The sequence below is a fragment of the Nesoenas mayeri genome (genome assembly GCF_963082525.1).
Source record: "Nesoenas mayeri genome assembly, chromosome: Z".
NCBI classification, from domain to species: Eukaryota; Metazoa; Chordata; class Aves; order Columbiformes; family Columbidae; genus Nesoenas; species Nesoenas mayeri.
This window is the reverse complement of record NC_137542.1, coordinates 40,729,280-40,747,033: the sequence shown is the minus strand read 5'-3', so window position 1 is coordinate 40,747,033 and position 17,754 is coordinate 40,729,280. Positions and strand designations below refer to the sequence as shown.

At 37.7% G+C, this 17,754-nt stretch overlaps 1 protein-coding gene across 2 annotated transcripts in view; it reads left to right on the top strand.

Moving 5' to 3' along the window:
- EFNA5 (ephrin A5) overlaps positions 1 to 17,754 on the top strand; it is a gene marked incomplete at its 3' end in the record, with an annotated part of 206,256 nt that overhangs the window by 164,007 nt on the left and 24,495 nt on the right. For both annotated transcript variants that reach the window (XM_080362219.1, XM_080362218.1), the window contains exon 2: positions 5,931 to 6,223. In XM_080362219.1, coding sequence (XP_080218345.1) covers positions 5,931 to 6,223 — 293 coding nt within the window. The remainder of the gene's footprint in view (positions 1 to 5,930; positions 6,224 to 17,754) is intronic.

Genomic DNA, 17,754 nt, shown 5'->3' with positions numbered 1-17,754 from the left:
GCTGAAGGCAGAGACCTGGACACAACCTTTTGGGAGGCTGGTTTTGGCAGAGTGGGTGGGAAAGTAAAACAAAAGTTACAAATAATAAGTTTCTCTGCCTGATTGATAATGAACTAGTAATAAGTAGTCTTATTATAGTAATAAGTTTCCCATGGAAGCCAAATGATTGCAGAGAAGCTTTAGCTGAGTGTGTGTGACCACATCTTATTTTGATCAGCCGTAGCACAGCAAAGCTGTGTAATTATCATAATCTAACAATTAGCCTGGCATCCTTTCCCAGTGTTTAATTGCTCCAATAAATGGTAATTGAATAGAGGACTTAATGACAAGAGAATAAGTTTCTTTCTGCATTGTGTACTTAACATACAGTCTTCTCTAGGCATAAATTTTGAATACAGTGTTTTTGAACAACAGCCTTGATTAGTTGTTTCTCTTTGTTTTGTCAGTATTTTGCTTCCTACATAATGCTTTCTCGTGGTGTTTTGAACTTGTCTTTACTTGTGAAATTGCAGCCTAAGGACTAAAAAGGTCATAGACACCTCCTTTATATTACAGTGGGTTTTGGGATTTTGTTTTCTTGCTCAGGGTAGCAATATTCTGCTAGAGATCTAAAATGTCACTGGCTTGTGACTGGTAGCAAACCCACTTCTCTTAGCATCTGGAAAATGTTGAATTTTCTTTTGGTTTGAATAGAGCTAAAATTAAAATAGCTCTTTGATTACTTAATTGTTTGTGCATCAGAATCATTGTCGATGTCAGCAGAGCTATGGGAATGGAGTTTATTAAATGTTGTGACAAAGCCAGTAAAAAGAGCAGAGAAGTATTCAAGAGATTATTTTCACAAAGCACAGAGATAGCATCTTTAAAATTATCTGCAGTAAAATGGTAAACTTAATCCCACAACCCCTCAGATAATTAACAACCACAAGATTTCCCACATCACACATAACATCTTTAAGTTAGTTGATATGAGGAGGCTTGGGCTGTCCAAAAGAATAATGAGTCACAGATTAGCCTGCTGTGTTACAGTCACAGCATGTGAGTGGAGCTTGCGATGGTCTAATGCACTACACTTGCCACCTAAACAGAGGCAAGCTCAGTAGTGTGCAATGATAAATAACTGATATCATCATATCCTAAGAGCAATTAAAATGTTGTCTTTTCAAAAGATGCTAATGTTTTCCAGAAAATGATGGGGATTTGTGTATTATTGCATATATAAATACCTACTTCATACTCATTTAGCTGTTGTTAATAATTTAAGCAGATAGTTTCATAACTAGCTAATAGAAATAAACTTACTTTTTCAACCCATTCCTTTATTTTTCCAGTTGAAGATTTTCCTGTGTCTAGAGTATTTGTAAGAGTTGTTTCTGTTGACTGATAACAACTAATCTACTGGTGGTTCAGCCTTTGTTGGGATACTTATGGGATCTTCTCACCTGGCTGCCTTTTTCATTATACTTGTAGGAATGGACTTTTCTCTGAGACCTCTTTGTCTCCATTAAATTTAGTCAAAACTGGCTTAGTGGCAAGAAAAGTAAAAAGGAGGAGCTGAGCGACCAGCAGTTATAGTAGTATTCCATCTGATGCTTGCAGAAGTATTTTTTTCCATAGGAAACACAAATAACTTCTTCCTGTGCTGTTTCTGAAGCACTATGGGTAATAATGGTTTGTATTTATTCAGTGAATTTTGTTGATGTTGCTTTGCATTTCAGATTATCACTTGAGGGGAAGGCAAGTGGTGTAATGCATTCAGCAGTGGCAGTGTCCTCTGCACATTTGTGTAACGGTCTGTGCAGACTCCATGTGGCAGAATTGGGGCCGTTTGTATTTGGTCCCTTCTGACACCAAACTGAAGACCACAATTTCATAATTAATTGTTAGAGCAGCTACTTGAAGTCTCTTCTGTTTTATAACAAAGGCTTGCCACATGCGTTTGACAGATCAGTCTCCAAATAAAGGAAGGCTGACCTAGTAAAGCAAAAATTTTTTCCAGTACACTTACCTTGAAGTAGAGCATCTAGTGTGTTGATTTTACAGGAAGAGTGATAAAATATAACTAGTAAGATTTGTATGGGAAGCAACGAGCAGAAGCTATTGCATTTTTTTATCTTTCTAAATGATAATGGGCAATTAGTGTTACTTGTGTTGTTCTTAAACTGGATTTTTATAGTGTTTATTCCAAGAAAGAAAGGAAGAAACAAACAAAACCAAACAAAACTGTTGTTGCATTTAAAGTATCTATTTAAATAAGTTGTTACTTGTTTCAGTAACCAGCAAAGTTATTAAATTCTAGATGAGCCACAAATGCTTCAGAACGCAAAATTGTAAAGAGAAATATGCCCATAGACTGTGTACTTTCACTTGTGTTAATGGAGAAATAGGATACAGAAAGCATTAATTACTTCGAAAATGTTTAGCTTGTCTTGTGTTTATGTGGTTAAACTTACCATGGAGTTCTTTCTCTGCATCCTGAATACCTGAATGTTTCATTAGTGGCACTCAAGCACAGAAACATTCATATGACTGTCTTTGCTGGAAGAAGTAAGCAAGTTTTGTGTAGCAAACCTATGTTTGTTGGTTATGGAAATGTTTAGATTTAGAAGGTAGCTTACAATTTATCTCTGTCTTCAAAATGGCTTTTATAGCCCTGCTACTAATAGCTGTGTAGTATGTGGGTTTCCAAGACATGGTTTGAATGCCACCTAACACAAAACATAGGTTAATTATGTTTGAAGAATAGCACTGCTTTGCTGTGTGTAAGCCAGAGAGCATGGAGACACATAACATCATTTGCAAGAAGGTTTGTAGATCCTGTCAGTTTCAGAGAAGCCTTTTTGGTTGTTTTCTACATCACCACAATGTTCTGTTAGATAAAATCTAAATAGGACCGGTTGTAGTAGTGAGATTTAGAGAAAGAATCCTGATTACTGCATGGTTCTTGTTTACTGCATGGGAGTCCAGATGACGGTATGCCAGAACAGGTTGAAGACCTAACTGAGAAATGAACATCTGTAGCATTACCAGAGAGTGTAGGAAAGCATGCTTTTTATTCCAAATGGGACTGGAAAAAGGGACAAACTTGTTAAACCTTAAATACAGTCAACAGAAGATTTGCTATTCCTGTTATTTCTACAAATATATCTACTAACAGATTCCACCTTCCCTCTACATATTGTGCTCCTCAACATATGTAAGTGGCTAAACATTGATCAATGTTTCAGTCTAGTATCTGACATTACACTACTACCAAGAGATTTTCAGCTTGTAAATGTTAAGTGTTTTCCTCCTGGATGTGGTTTAAAATCCTTGGATATGTCTTTCTGAAGTGTTTCTTTCAATAGCTTTGAGGCGTTTGGGATAAAAAAGACTTGGATGTGTATTTCGCCCTCAGACCTGCTTTGCATGCAGCCATTCCTTCTTACTTTCCATGTAACTTTACATTTTTTGACAGGCAAGGGTGTGCTGAGACAAATTAAGATACTCAGCTGCTTCAGCACTTAGGGAAGGAGAAATAAGAATGAATCTACTAAAGTACCAGTGATCAAAGAGGATGGCTGTGTTGTGGTTTTGTTTATTTAACAAGAATACAACAGAGGACTTGCCAAAAGGGAGTCAGATGAGCTCTTTGTTTCCAGTATTGGGTAGAACAGGTCACTGGTGCAGATTACAAGTTGGATTTCATTGCTAATGCAGATTTAAGGTGTGATCTCAAAATTAGTCACCCATCTATATGTATTTGTTATCTCAATTATCATTAACGGTGTCGTCAGATTCTTTCCTTCAAATTCAGCAATTAACAGTATAGCTGTTAATCTGGGAGATATCTGTCTAGACTCTCCTTTTGGTTAAAGGAGAGAAATAGCTGTGTAGTGTACCTTGTGCCTAAGCAGGCCTGATGAATGGACTAGGGAAGTTCCTCTTTATCTCTGTCTTAAAGAGAATATGGAGGAGCAGTTCACATAAGGTGCTGTTACAAGAGTAAAGTTAAAGAGACTACTCTGATCCTGAATGTCTACCATTACCTAAGTGTAGTTCTGAAAGCATATAGCTTCTGTCACAGAAACATAATTTGACACTATTATGAAGGCATAGGCTGATATAAAAAGTAACTTTGAGATTCTCTTGATAAAACTGCATTGTCTGTCACTTGCATGCTTAAAAAGTGTGTGCAGGCAGAAACACACACACACACATAAATAAATATATATTCATTTTTACTACCTAAAACTGTAATTGAAAAAAATAGAGCTATCATTGCCAGAATGTGGCTTTCCTATTCATACCTTATAAGATGCTCTTTTTCATTACCTGTAAGAAATGGCATACTGTTAACTGTTACAGAGAACAGACCCCAATTTGAAAACAATACATTTTTGAAAATTTATTGTGATGTCTGTTCAGGTGACTGGTTTTGAAGCCACTGGAGTACAAAAATTTATTTTTAACTAAAGATTTAGATAAATGTGAATTCTCCTGGAAGACCTGTGGCTCAGAGAGTATTTTCTGTGTTACAGAATGGAACCATGAGTCTGTGCACTGGCTGAAATTATACAGATATGTCATGCTTTGATGCGTATTCAGTTTTTCTCCTTTAAAAAGCTATTTTATTGAAGTTAAATTATTGTAGGGATATGGAAAGGTGTAGCTTGCTCTGAATTTATCCTTAGAGGGCCAGCAGATCATTGCTTTTTCTCTGAAATTAGATAGAAGGATCCAGATGGCAGATTTCAGGCCCATCAGGTGTTTAAAATATGCCCCTCGGCTAAAAAGAAGTATTATAGTTAAATCTGTCATGGCCTTTTTATTGCTCTGTGGTACACTTGACAACTGCAGCCGTGAAAGAGAGAAGCTACAAGTAGCCCTGTCAGCCTGAAGTGGAGTAGGTCAGTGGTTGGTTTCTTTGGCTGCCCCAAGGAGTTTGATAGATGTACAGACCTGGTATATGTAATCATTAAATCCATCATAGTATAAGCTCCCATGGAGGCCATCAGTGAATTTGTCTCCATGGTTTCTTCCAGATACTGTGGTAGGCATTAGAGAAGTAATGTAAGTGAAGCATGGAGAGGAAAAAAACCTGACAACCTTCCCAGTCCCAACAAAACAAGAATCTCACATCTCTAAGGGCTCCTCAGTAATAATAATAGTAATAATACGGTGCATCTGGGCTGATAACCTTGCGCTGCAGTTCTCAGCTGGCACTCATTCAGGACTATCACGTTAGCCTGAATGCTGGTAATTCCTATCCCAGAATCTTTTATCTGAACAGAGCAATGTCTCCACCATGTATATTTGGAAAGGAGATGCACTGCTTTTCAAATATATATAGAAAAAGCAATATAGGCTTTTCTTTGAATCTTGACAAACTGCTGCTAATCAAAAAGAAAGAGTAAAGCTGTTTGTGCTCTTGTAGTAACTATAAGTACTTGCAGTCAAATCAGCTTTCAGCACAGGGGTGTTTACTGTGTAATTCAGAGGAAAGGATGTGTTTGGGTTGTTTATTTGCATGCATATTGAGATGTTTGTATAGACACTGATTTGGGGAGGCTGATGCAGTTTTGGCTTTGCATCTTGCTTCCTTCTCCAGTTGAAGAAAAATTACCACAACCAAATAAAGCAGATACTTTCTTTGTTTATTCCACAAACCATAGGGAAGGGTAGCCCGTAACTTGGTGTGCATTAGCAAGAGACTCATTTTGTAAGAGAAGAAAGCAATACCTTTATCCAGAAGGCTGTTGGATCATAGTACTGCATAAGCAGGCTCTGATAGTTCTGTTGAATTGTAGGAGTTGTTTTTGAGACTGAATGTGCAAAACTGGAACAACCTGAAGTGTCATTAGTGATGCTTCTTTTATGAGAATGTTACTCTGCAACAAGGTCACCTTGAGTTAACTGTGCTTACATTTGAACTCTTCCTGTGATTTCAGATTCCAGCGAGGTGACTATCACATCGACGTCTGCATCAATGACTACCTGGATGTGTTCTGCCCTCACTATGAAGACTCAGTGCCGGAAGAGAAGACTGAACGCTACGTTCTATACATGGTGAACTTTGATGGCTACAGCTCCTGCGATCACACCTCCAAAGGGTTCAAGAGGTGGGAGTGTAATCGGCCACATTCCCCAAATGGACCATTGAAGTTCTCAGAAAAGTTCCAGCTCTTCACGCCGTTCTCACTAGGATTTGAGTTCAGGCCAGGCCGGGAGTATTTCTACATCTGTGAGTATATAGAGATTTTACCACTGTTACACAGCAAGTGCTAATTTTTCACCTACGCTCTGTGGAAATACAGAGGACCAAATGGTATACGATGCAGATGTCTTACAATGAATGCAGGCTTAACTACCCCCAGATACAACATTAGCTAGGAATCTAGCTAGTGAAAATGAGATTAAATCACAGCTTCTTTTCTCGCATGAAATAGCCTGTCAGCCAGTTCACTGAACTATGGCTGACTTTTAAAGCAAAGCACACTATTATGTTTATTCCAGCACTCTGAGGTGCAGGAGGAGGAGAGAGAAAGAAGGGTATGGTAGAAACTGTGCCCAAATATGAGGAAAAATAATTAATCCTTTGGATGTGAAATTCTTTGGTTTTCTTATTTGCTTAGATGAAATAATCTTGTCTCTGTAATATTTTATCACCTAAGGAAAGTGAAGTCTGTGTAGTTGGTAAGTGGTATGGGTCCTGATGTCAAGTAGTCCAGCAGAATTTACAGTTTTAATTTCTTAGGGTAAATACTCCTAACGTGAAGCTAAGTGGGTCCTTTTTGATTCCTTCCTTTTTTTTTTTTTTTCTCCTTCTTTCTCAGATGAGCTGTTTCTGTCAGTGTGGGTGATGTGGGGTACCATGGGAGCAGGTCGCATGCAGGGGAGCATGAATGGCCTCACACACCTTCACGCCCACTCCCTGAAGCAGTGGGGGGCGCCTCCTCAGGCTCTGCAGTCACCTTCATGGAGGCCTGCACTGGAGCTGGCCTGGGCAACCAGAGGAGGCCTAGAATAACATCTGGGGCTACGGAAGTAATAACATCAGGAAGTTAAAAAACAGTGAATGGGGAATGACTTATGAGAGGGCAGCATAGGGGAAAGGGACCTGGGGGTCCTGGTGGACAGCAGGATGACCATGAGCCAGCACTGTGCCCTTGTGGCCAAGAAGGCCAGTGGCATCCTGGGGTGTATTAGAAGGGGTGTGGTCAGTAGGTCGAGACAAATTCTCTTTCCCCTCTACTCTGCCCTGGTGAGATGCATCTGGAATATTGTGTCCAGTTCTGGGCCCCTCAGTTCCAGAAGGACAGGGAACTGCTGGAGAGAGTCCAGCGCGGGGCAACAAAGATGATTAAGGGAGTGGAGCACCTCCCTTATGAGGAAAGGCTGAGGAAGCTGGGTCTCCTTAGCCTGGAGAAGAGGAGACTGAAGGGTGACCTTATTAATGTTTGCAAATATATGAAGGGTGAGTGTCATGAGGATGGAGCCAGGCTCTTCTCAGTGACAACCAATGGTAGGACAAGGGATAATGGGTTCAAACTGGAACACAAGAGGTTCCACTTAAATTTGAGAAGAAACTTCTTCTTGGTAAGGGTAACAGAGCACTGGAACAGGCTACCTAGGGATGTTGTGGAGTCTCCTTCTGTGGAGACATTAAAAACCTGCCTGGACACATTCCTGTGTAGCCTCATCTAGGCGTTCCTGCTCCTGCAGGGGGATTAGACTAGATGACCTTTTGAATTCCCTTCCAATCCCTAACATTCTGTGATTCTGTGATTCAGTGGGTTGAGCTAACTTGTTCCCTGGCCACACTGTAGAGTTGATACTGCTTCAGCTGACTTCATTTGTTTAATTCTGCAACAAAGATCTTATTTCATCAATTGGTTTTGTACCCGAATCTTCTCCCGAATCTTCTGTTCCTAACAAGTTTTGGCTTTTCCAGCAATTTTTTTTTTTTTTCTGTTTTTGGTTTTAGACTAGAGAGTTGAAATCTTTCAACAGGCTGTAGATATTGTCTTCATATGTTTAGCTGGCCTTTTTACTGTGAAACACTCATTCCACCTCATTTCACCAAAGGAACTGAGTATGCATGATCCCTGTTTTTCAGCCTCATTTCTTCAGCATTGAGATATTTTTTTTCCCTTTCTAAATCTGTAGGGAAATAGATTCCTAGTGGATAGTTCTGTTCATTTCTTTTTATTCCAGCAAATAAAAACCTCTAATGACTGGTTGTTCAGCATCAGAATAACAGAGGTTTATTCTTGTGCTGAAGCATAATAATAGTAACGACATTATTTAAAAAGCAAGCAGTGATGTTACTTAAAACTTTTTAATATGGTCATAAGAAATCACATAAAGATATCAGAGTTAAGTGGATGGTGTTCTTGGATAAATAAATCTGTACTGTGTAGGCCCAGTCCTGCTGGCATCACTCACAAAAACTTGCCATTAACTTCAAGAGGAGTTTTGTGTCATTCAGAACTCTGATATGAAGCTTCCTGGGAACAATGGAATTTTTTTTGTTGTTTTGGGGGTTTTGCTTTTTTGTTGTTATTGTTGTTGGGTTTGTTTGGAGTTTTTTTGTTTTGTTTTTCGTTGTTGTTGTTGTTTGGGTTGGGTTTTTATTCAGTTCCTGAGCGTCATCACTAAACCAAGCAGCAGTACTTAAGCTAAGGAATGCAGTCTTTACCATTGCACCGTCACAATAAAATGTAGCGCAGGGGATGGCATCAGTAGCTGCAAGCATTAAAAACAATAACAAAAGCTTTATAAATATTAAAAAATAAAGAAATATTTAAGGTGAAAACCAAACAAAAAGTGAATTTAAAAAAAAAAAAAATCTCACCTAGGTCTGTCCAGCTAATAGTTTCATTGTTAGAACATACAAAATCCATTAAACTCTCAAGCAACACGTTATTGTTCAAGTACACGAGGTTGCTTCTGCCTGACTTGCCCCATTTGTGGTTAAATTCAGTATTTCACTAAAAATCATTATGTATCTTCTATAAATTCATTTAACTGAGTCATTTAACCATCAAGGGCTTCTTTCAAAATAATTGAGCTTTATGATACTCAACTGTGTTTAGATAGAATTTTTTTTAATGAAAGTAAAATAGCGAAAATTTAGCAGCAGAGATGTTCATTCACCCGTAACTTATTCACAGAAATTAAATTTTTAGGCATGTTTCAGAGACACAAAAGTATTTTTCCTCCTTTTCTGTAGTTTAAGTATCGTTTGCATTCATCCTTCACTCTGCTGAGGGCAGTAGCAAGGTTGGCAATGCAACAGTTGCAGGAAAGCACTGTGCACTAAGTTAACACATAAATCTAAACCTCAGGGGAGAGTTTTCCATCCTAGAATGTTTTTCTCTTAGTTTTTGCTGATGAAACAAGATGGTGAGATGTTGCCCATTGTTTCCACATCAAAATTGTAAGCAGGCTCTAGTCCAGCCTACAGAGACCACCTTTGTTACCTTTCTGTATCTGCATGTTAAATTATTGCTTTGCCAGGGAAGGTTTCCTTTCCTCTGCAGACATGAAACCTTTGCCCTCTCTGCAGGAGAGGGGGAAGGCTGACTATGTAGCACCGGTCTGGTATATTCTTTTTAAGGGTTACAAAATGTGTCATGTGGTCTAGACATCTGGAAAGACAGAAATTTAAGTGGTTGGTTTAGTCTTTAATGCAATTACTGCCTTGTTTGGTGCTTTTTTGAAAATCTTCAGTTTACCTTTAAAGGATGTGACTTGCCTCTCTTGCTTCTATTATTTTCTGAGAACGCAATCATTTTATAACAGTCATTGTCTCTTTTTTTCTGAACTGTTGGTTTTGAAAATGCCACTTTCCTTTGTTATGCCATTGCCACCTTATATTGCTCAGATGAACTTGGATCTCCCTTCTTTTCATGTTCATTCTAGAAAAATACAAGGAAAAAAAAAATCTGTCCTTCTGATACAAAATTCATATTGAAGAAGCAATTCAACATTGCAGACATAATCAGCAAGTACTGATTGAGTTTAGTTTTGAAAAAAAGAAAAAGTTATTAAATAGTTACAGGAAATTAACTTCTTTTTAATTAGGGAGTGCAAAGTGGTAGGCTAGGGAAAGTAAGTAACAGATCATGACCTGAAGTCTCAGTTTTTACTTACTTTTTAGCAGGTGTTCACCTCAGGTTAGTGTATGTTAACCTAAAATCAGACAAAATAGTATTACTACTGAAACAAAAGCAAATGAAATATAGAGAAAGCAAGATCAAAATTCTTAGTGGTATGACATTTTAATGTCATATGGAAGGGAAAATAAGTTGGGATATGGAAGTTACAGAAGGAGTATTGTGCAAGTATAGATGAACACAAAAGCAAGGAAGGGGGGTAAAAAAAAGCTCCTAAAATGATATAAATCAAAATGAGGGTATCATTTTCCTTACTTAGTGGTGTTTTATTTTTGTTAATGTGCTAAGTATTGAATAAAATAATAGTAACAACTGTCAAATAAACATCACAGGTGTTGAAATAAAACTATGAAGACATTACTAGAATCAAGACTGGTACAGATTACTGCAGAATCCTGACTGCAGTTTCTGAACCAAGCTCCTGTGTCAGCTAAGCTAGACCATATTGCTCTTTTCTTGAAATCAATGAATATGTAGTGTTAGAAGTTGTACTAATATTGAGCTGTAGCATATGTTTTTCTCTGAGTGATCAGTCCTATTATTCCATCAAATAATTTGGTATTTGACATTATTTCTCCTTAAGAAATCTGTGCTGGTTTTATGATGTTATTGTCTGAGATTTTCATATGCATTATCTATTTAGTTGTTTGATCACTGTGAATATTGTCAGTTATATATGCTAACAACATTTGTCCTAGAGAGACCAGATAGATTTGCTCTTCTTTACAGTCCTCTTGCTGTTCTCTGCAAGATCTTGAAGGCGCTTGCTAGCAGTTAGCAGGCTTTACATATAATTTCTCTGAACAAAGCTTAATTGTTTTTTTTCTCCATTCTTATTGAGAAAAGAGCTCCTTTCATCTTCTAAAATTCCTCTTGTTTTACCTGTGGCTTATTTCTGTAACCTTTTTGTGTTACTGTTTTTTTCTAGTCTTCTCTTGCGTGAGTCTTTCTGATTTTATTTCAACATACTTATGCTGTTTCTTTATATCACCTTTAATGATGTATCATTGTCACTGTATCTTTGTTGTCACCATTTATTTGCATGAAGCTTGTGACTGTCAATTTTAGGAAGCTTTCATTGTAACCATACTGCCCCTGAGCACACCAGGATAATATGCTTTTGTCATGAGAATTTAATTGTGGTTATAAATAGTATTTTTAATTGTTCTTAAATTTGGGATTAAATTAAGGAACTGAATTTGTAAAGTTGTACTTACAGTGGTACATACACTTCTTAATAACATCTAGCTCTCCTGTATAGCTTTTCCTCTTAGAATATATTCCCAGGGAACATGCTGTTACCTCTTCCCTTTATTTTCTTAATGTTTGCCTTTGTCCCTCATCATCCTTGCTTGTCTGTACTAATTCCTTATTTTTCTGAAATTTCTGACTCTTAGCTCCTGAGGGCTTTTATTCAGATGACATTCCACCCTAACGGTCTTAGCTGCTGCTTCTATAGGAGAAATGGTGGTTTTCGTGATTTCAAATGTAAAATTGTCTCTCTTCATTTATTTTGTTCTGTCTCTGACAGGAGGTTGTCCTCACCGTGTTCCAAAAACTGTGTGACTGTTTGAATCCTGCTGTCATTTTTCCTAACAGCTGCCAGGTAGTTGGACCATCTCTCTGCAACCATCTGCGTACCTCTGGAGTCTTATTTGAGTCAAAGGATCTTAAGGAAAAAACAGTAGTAGAAAACAAGTGTTTATAGTATGTCCACTTGTTTTTGTCTTCTGCCTGTTACTTAGGTAGATATATTATGAATAAGATCTCTAGCTAAGGCAGTAACAGTCTCTGATGACAGTTGAGCTGAATTTATTTTCTCTTCTCCTTTCTGCCATGTTTTGTGAGTGCGTGTATAGGTGTTAAGTATTTGTCTGTGTGATTATTTTTCTTCAGTCTCTCCTACAATCCTCTAGCAGTTTCTGTGTCCAGTGCAATTCCTTGTTTCATGACCAGATTAATTTTTGGGAGGGCTACTATTTTTTTGCGACAAAGCTGTAAGCATATTTTAAAATTATCATCAAGTTGCTTTGTTCCTGTTCCTTCCTTTCCAACTGGGATGCTTCCCTAGAACCTGTACTGAAATACTTTCTCCAAGTGACACTGAATTCCTGGAGATGGGTATGGACACGAAACCAGCACTCTTTGGTGGTGATGGTCATTCTAAGGTTTTTTGATTATTAATGAAGAATTATTGACAGAGTTTAGAAGTCTAACTCACAGGGAGGAACTGTACATGTCCTGTACAAACTGTACAAATCGGCAGTGAGCATAGGAAGAGCACTGTCCGTTTTTAATGGAAATTAACACAGACCTAACAAAAGCTTTCCATGACTAAGAGCCTGGAATAGCTTCTGAGAATGCCAGCTTGGCTTCTGCTCTTTTAGGATTTGGTTTGGTATAGCAAAAATTAAGGAAGGGGACTTCACAGACACAAGGTTGATTAGCCTGTGATATTATATGGGAGAAAAATTCTGAGAAATCTTTCCACTGTATTTTCTTAATAGTTACTTGGTATTTTTCATGTGCTCAAAGAATGGTATTAAACAGCTGCATAGAGCTCATGACTGTTGCTCAAGCACCAGCTTAATATTAGTGCATATTAATGTTTTTCATGAACAGGCACAATTCACTATATGATGATTATTTGATTTAGGGATCTCTGCGTGTTTGCCAGGGTTTTAGTTTGATGTAATGGGAGCACAGAACAGAAAGACTGTGAACTGTAATCTTGACCTATCAGGAAAGGTAAATGTGAGACCTTAAAAATCTACACAATGATCTCTCTTTTCCATCCTGTTATAGACCTGGAAATTCTGCTTTTTTCAGAACCAGTTGGTGTTGTTAGCGTAGCAGTTTATACCACTGACTGTAGGTCTACTGGTAGGAGGTGCCGTCTGAGGGCGTAATAGAGTATTTCTCAGGTTTTGAGTCTGAGGAAGTTCCTCCTGGAAAAGGAGATAATATAAAGAAACCAGTGTGACCTAGTCAGTTGCATCCTGAGGAGTATTAGAATCAATCAAGGGTTACTGTAGACAGTTTGGCTAATGTTTAGGTTACTTACTTTTTTTTGAAGAAGTCACAGTATCACAATATCACAGTACGTTTGGGATTGGAAGGGACCTCAAAAGATCATCTAGTCTAATCCCCCTGCTGGAGCAGGAACGCCTAGGTGAGGTTGCACAGGAACATGTCCAGGCGGGTTTTGAATGCCTCCAGCGAAGGAGACTCCACAACCTTCCTGGGCAGCCTGTTCCAGTGTCTGTCACCCTCACAGTAGAAGTCAGCTACTTCTGTTACTGTATCACAGCTGGGATAGCACAGTAATATTTGCTCATCCAACACTTAAAATATTTGGTTTCTCTCTAAGCAGTCATGCTGGTAAAGACCAGTCTTAACAAGAAAACTGACCTTGACATAAGTGGCAAATTATACCGTCTTGGAAATGTAAAGAAAGCACAGTGGACGTAAGCACAGTGGGTGTTTTATCTGTGCATTTACCAATGTAACTCTAAAGAGACTGTCAGCCTGATTTTAAAGTTGCCTTTATGTAGAAGAGAATTATTTCACCAGTTCACCAGTGCACCTAATACTAATTCTTCTTCAGAGCATCCTCACAGTTTTGGGGGAAGAAATTAATTTCCATTTTAATAGTAATACTCTGTATTTCTAGGAGTTTCTGTTCTTCCATTTGTAGTTACAATAAAGACTGGATATCTTTTCCAACCCCATATTGCGTACCTTGTCTATCTGCTTGTTCAGGGAGTTGGTCATTTTGAACAATTCTAGTGCTACTTGTCTCACAGAGTCCTTGGTTAAATCTCTGTTTGGCTTCTTGACCAATACCCATGGTGATTTTTCTGTAGGAAAAAATAAGACTATCCATACATGAAAACAGATTGTTTTGCTTTTTCCACTGAGTACAGTCTGCAATTATATGAAAAGTTATTTCAGCAAACCCCCTATTTGGCTGTGTTTTTTCCCTCATATTGATATTTTTGATGCTATAGAAAGCCTGTTTTGGATATATTCCCCCCTTGAATCTTTCAATACTGGGACTGAAAGTCAAAGATTTGGCTTGGGGCAAAGTTTGAACTTTAGGTTTACAGAGTTCTGCAAGCTCTAGAGAAATGAGTTGAGCAGCTTGATGGTCATGCCATATTCAGCTTACTACTGGGGGCAGTGAAGGCACTGTGTGTTCTCCATAAGCTAAACTTTTAAAAAAATTGTTTCTACTCAGGGAAATGGTTGACTTAATGGCAGATATTATGCTCTGAAAGTGAAGGTTTGATTTTGACTTCCAGCAAGTGAAAAAAGGCTGTTTGTGTTCAATTCAGCAGCTTTTAGTTAATGCAGGTACTGCTGGTGTTCTTTTTTTCTCACTGCTTTTTGCAGACATGAGGTCAGAAGATCCCTTTTGGAACTCTCTCTCCAGACATCCTGGTTCATACCAGAAGCTGAAAAATGAAGGTTAACTAAAGAACATTATTAAAGGATGCTGAGGGAATTACAAACATTTTAGTCTGTTAATTGCCCTTTTCTTTTGGGGAAACATTATTTATTACCAGGTCCCCTGTTAACCTTTCAATCAAGATCTGATCAACGTAAACACTGATGCTGCTCTGACAGCAGAGGACTCAGACATGCCACTCTATACAAATCCTGCTTTGATAACTGGTTTACCAGAACCACTCCAGCTGTTCTGAATGAAATCAAAGTAATTGAAAGGGTTTGATAAATGTGTACTTAAAAAAAAAATAAAAAATATGTGATAACATTAGACAGACAAGGAAAGTGACCTTTAAAAGGGAATTCATGCTCAGCCTAGTGTGTAGATTAAAAGACTGTTTCTGTTAGAAAGCATCAGAAGAATTAAGTGCTGGTGCTGCTAAAAAGAAAGCAGAAACAGTGTCTAATAGATTTTGACATTGGTAGTGTTTTTAGAATCCTCAAAGGGAGTGTTAAAAGCTGTTGAATATTTGGGACTCAGGAGAAATCCGTGTAAGAAAATGAAGAGAGAACACACGGAAGTGCTGGTCTTTATTGTTTGAACTTTTCAAAGGGAATGAATGTCTTTCAGATAACAAGTTGAAAGAAGATGTTTTGGATTCATATGCTTCAAAAATTCAAGTTTCAAGTACCATTAAGATCCTGATAGCAACAGAAATATAAAAAGGGGGAGGATATGCTATGTATCTGCAACTTTAAAAACTGTCTCATGAGCATATTGTATAATGTCTTCACCCCTGTAGGGAAGACCAGTGCCTTGTGTTGCTTTCAATTGAAGTACTGATTTTGGACTTTAGAAAAATGAGGGAGTGCCCACAGACAGAAAGGATAAGGGATGGGATTTTCTTTCCTCTATCTTTTTTCTCCTTCTGACATGCTCAACAAAGGCCGGTTCATTTTATAGCATGTAGTTAATGTTGCTATGTAATCATTAAATCAGAAACATTAAAAAGATAGATTGGTTATACCTTGCATAGAAGACCTCCAAGGAGCATTAGGAATTTTATAAGGCCGTATGCGACATTATCTCCTTTAAAGGAAATGGTGATTAAATGTTTCATACTGGTGGCTATTGCTTACTGTAATTTTTATCATCTGTGATTCTTGTAAAAATCCCGTTGCAACTTTCTTAAAAGTATTTAAATTTCACTGTTCTGCTGGAAATAAAATTGAATGAGTTGCATACAGCCCTTTAAATCCTGATGGACCATTCATCTTCCTTGCTTTAAATCAGTTTTGGTGTTCAACAGCTACAACTTAACGTCTCAGAGGTGGCTGCACTTCAGTGGCAGGTGAGGCTCTTTGCAGTGGTACTTCACTGGGATGGTATGAGATTAATAAGGTGAAGCATGTAGATTCCTTCGATGAAAAAACTCATAGAAGTGGAGAGCATTCATTATTAATGATTATCTGAAGACTTATAACTCTGTAACACTGTCTTAATTTGATTTCTGAGCAAACTGAAACCTGTTTAATGAGCTGTTGTATTGGAAGTATGTGTTTTGTAACATGGAGCAGATGCCAGCAGAAGTGGAAATAATGTAGCAGTGACATTTGGAATAACAGTGTTGTACTTCATTGCCTCTGTGTCATCAGCATGTTAAGTCGCTCTGTTCTTCAGAGTAATTCATGAAGGCAGTACTTTCTCTGCTGATAGTGTCATGATACAGAGTGTACATATGCATGCCTGCAACCAATAGACCAAAACGAAACTCCCTTCATGAAAAAATGCTTCCACATGTTAAGCAATTGATCTTGCCTCATAAATTAATACTCAACATTCAACTCCGTAGTCTCATAAGTAGTTGGATTTAAAAGATACAAATTGTTTCTAAGTTTTCTAACCCTCTGATATTAGAGGAGGCTGTAAAATAGGAGAATGCTGTGAAATTCTCAATGACTTTTTATTCCTCAGTACCTACTATTCAGACAAGATGGCCAAGACTCTAGGCTCAAAGTGGCACATGCAGTTAATACTCCTATCTCCAAGATTCTTGACAAGTCAATATAAATCATATGGAATAAGATTTTTACAGAGTATTCAGAAATGCACAGAAGTTCTTTATTCTGAAAAATTACAGAAAAATCTTTTTGGACTTGCAAATGCTTCCACTTTCCCTCAGGAAAGCAGTAGGTCATCCTTAGGTCTACATTATTGGCCAAATGAGATTTTTACTGCCTCTAAAATCTCTCTGTCTTCCATTTTACATCATGGATATTTAATATTTAAAGTATCAAGTGATACAGCCAGCTAGATACAGCACTACTTTAGTGAATTAGAAATGGCTTGAAGGTGTATCAGAAACTCATTCTATGCACAAAAGTAACCAGGCTCCTGATGATGGATGCGGGGAATACGGTTGCTGTTGCTGATCTTCTGGGGGTGAAATGATGTTAATTTTTGAAAGATATTCAGAATCGCAGTATATTAATCAATTTAAAAAACACTGACAATTCAGCTGTAGTGGCATTTAAAATGTATTCAGGGAAAACTACACCAGAGTGGTTTAATGTACATTATGTTTTAATAGTTATAGGTGGGGGTATTGCACAGATGTGAGCTTGGATTTCTTGTGTGCTTTTTGGACACATCTACTTTTAGTAATACTGAGTCATCTTCCCAGATCTTGATGGCTGTAGCATTAAAAACTGCATGTGGACTACTACTCTGTAGTATTTTAAGGTTTTGCAGAAGACATTCTGCAAAAGGAAAGCATATGTTTGTTCAGAAGTAAAGGTATGTTACAGTGAGGCTGTTGACAGCGTTGCACAGACATAAGCAACTGATACAGATAGGTTATTGTTTAGCAATTTATTTTTTAGAATTTTCTTACATTACACAAGACTTCTAAAATTATTTTATTAGCTGTTGAATATAAGCAAGCAAATTATAACTCTACTGGAGTTTCAAAGTATCATGTGTAAGAATACATGTAAAGCATGTTTATAACGTAAAAAGGTATTAGTTGTCAAACCAATTGTCTGAAGCCTTGAAATATGGATGCTATTTATTTTGCACCATTGATAGTGCTGTATCTCTTTACCTAGGTCTCGCTGTAGTAATCTATGCAATCACAAGATCACC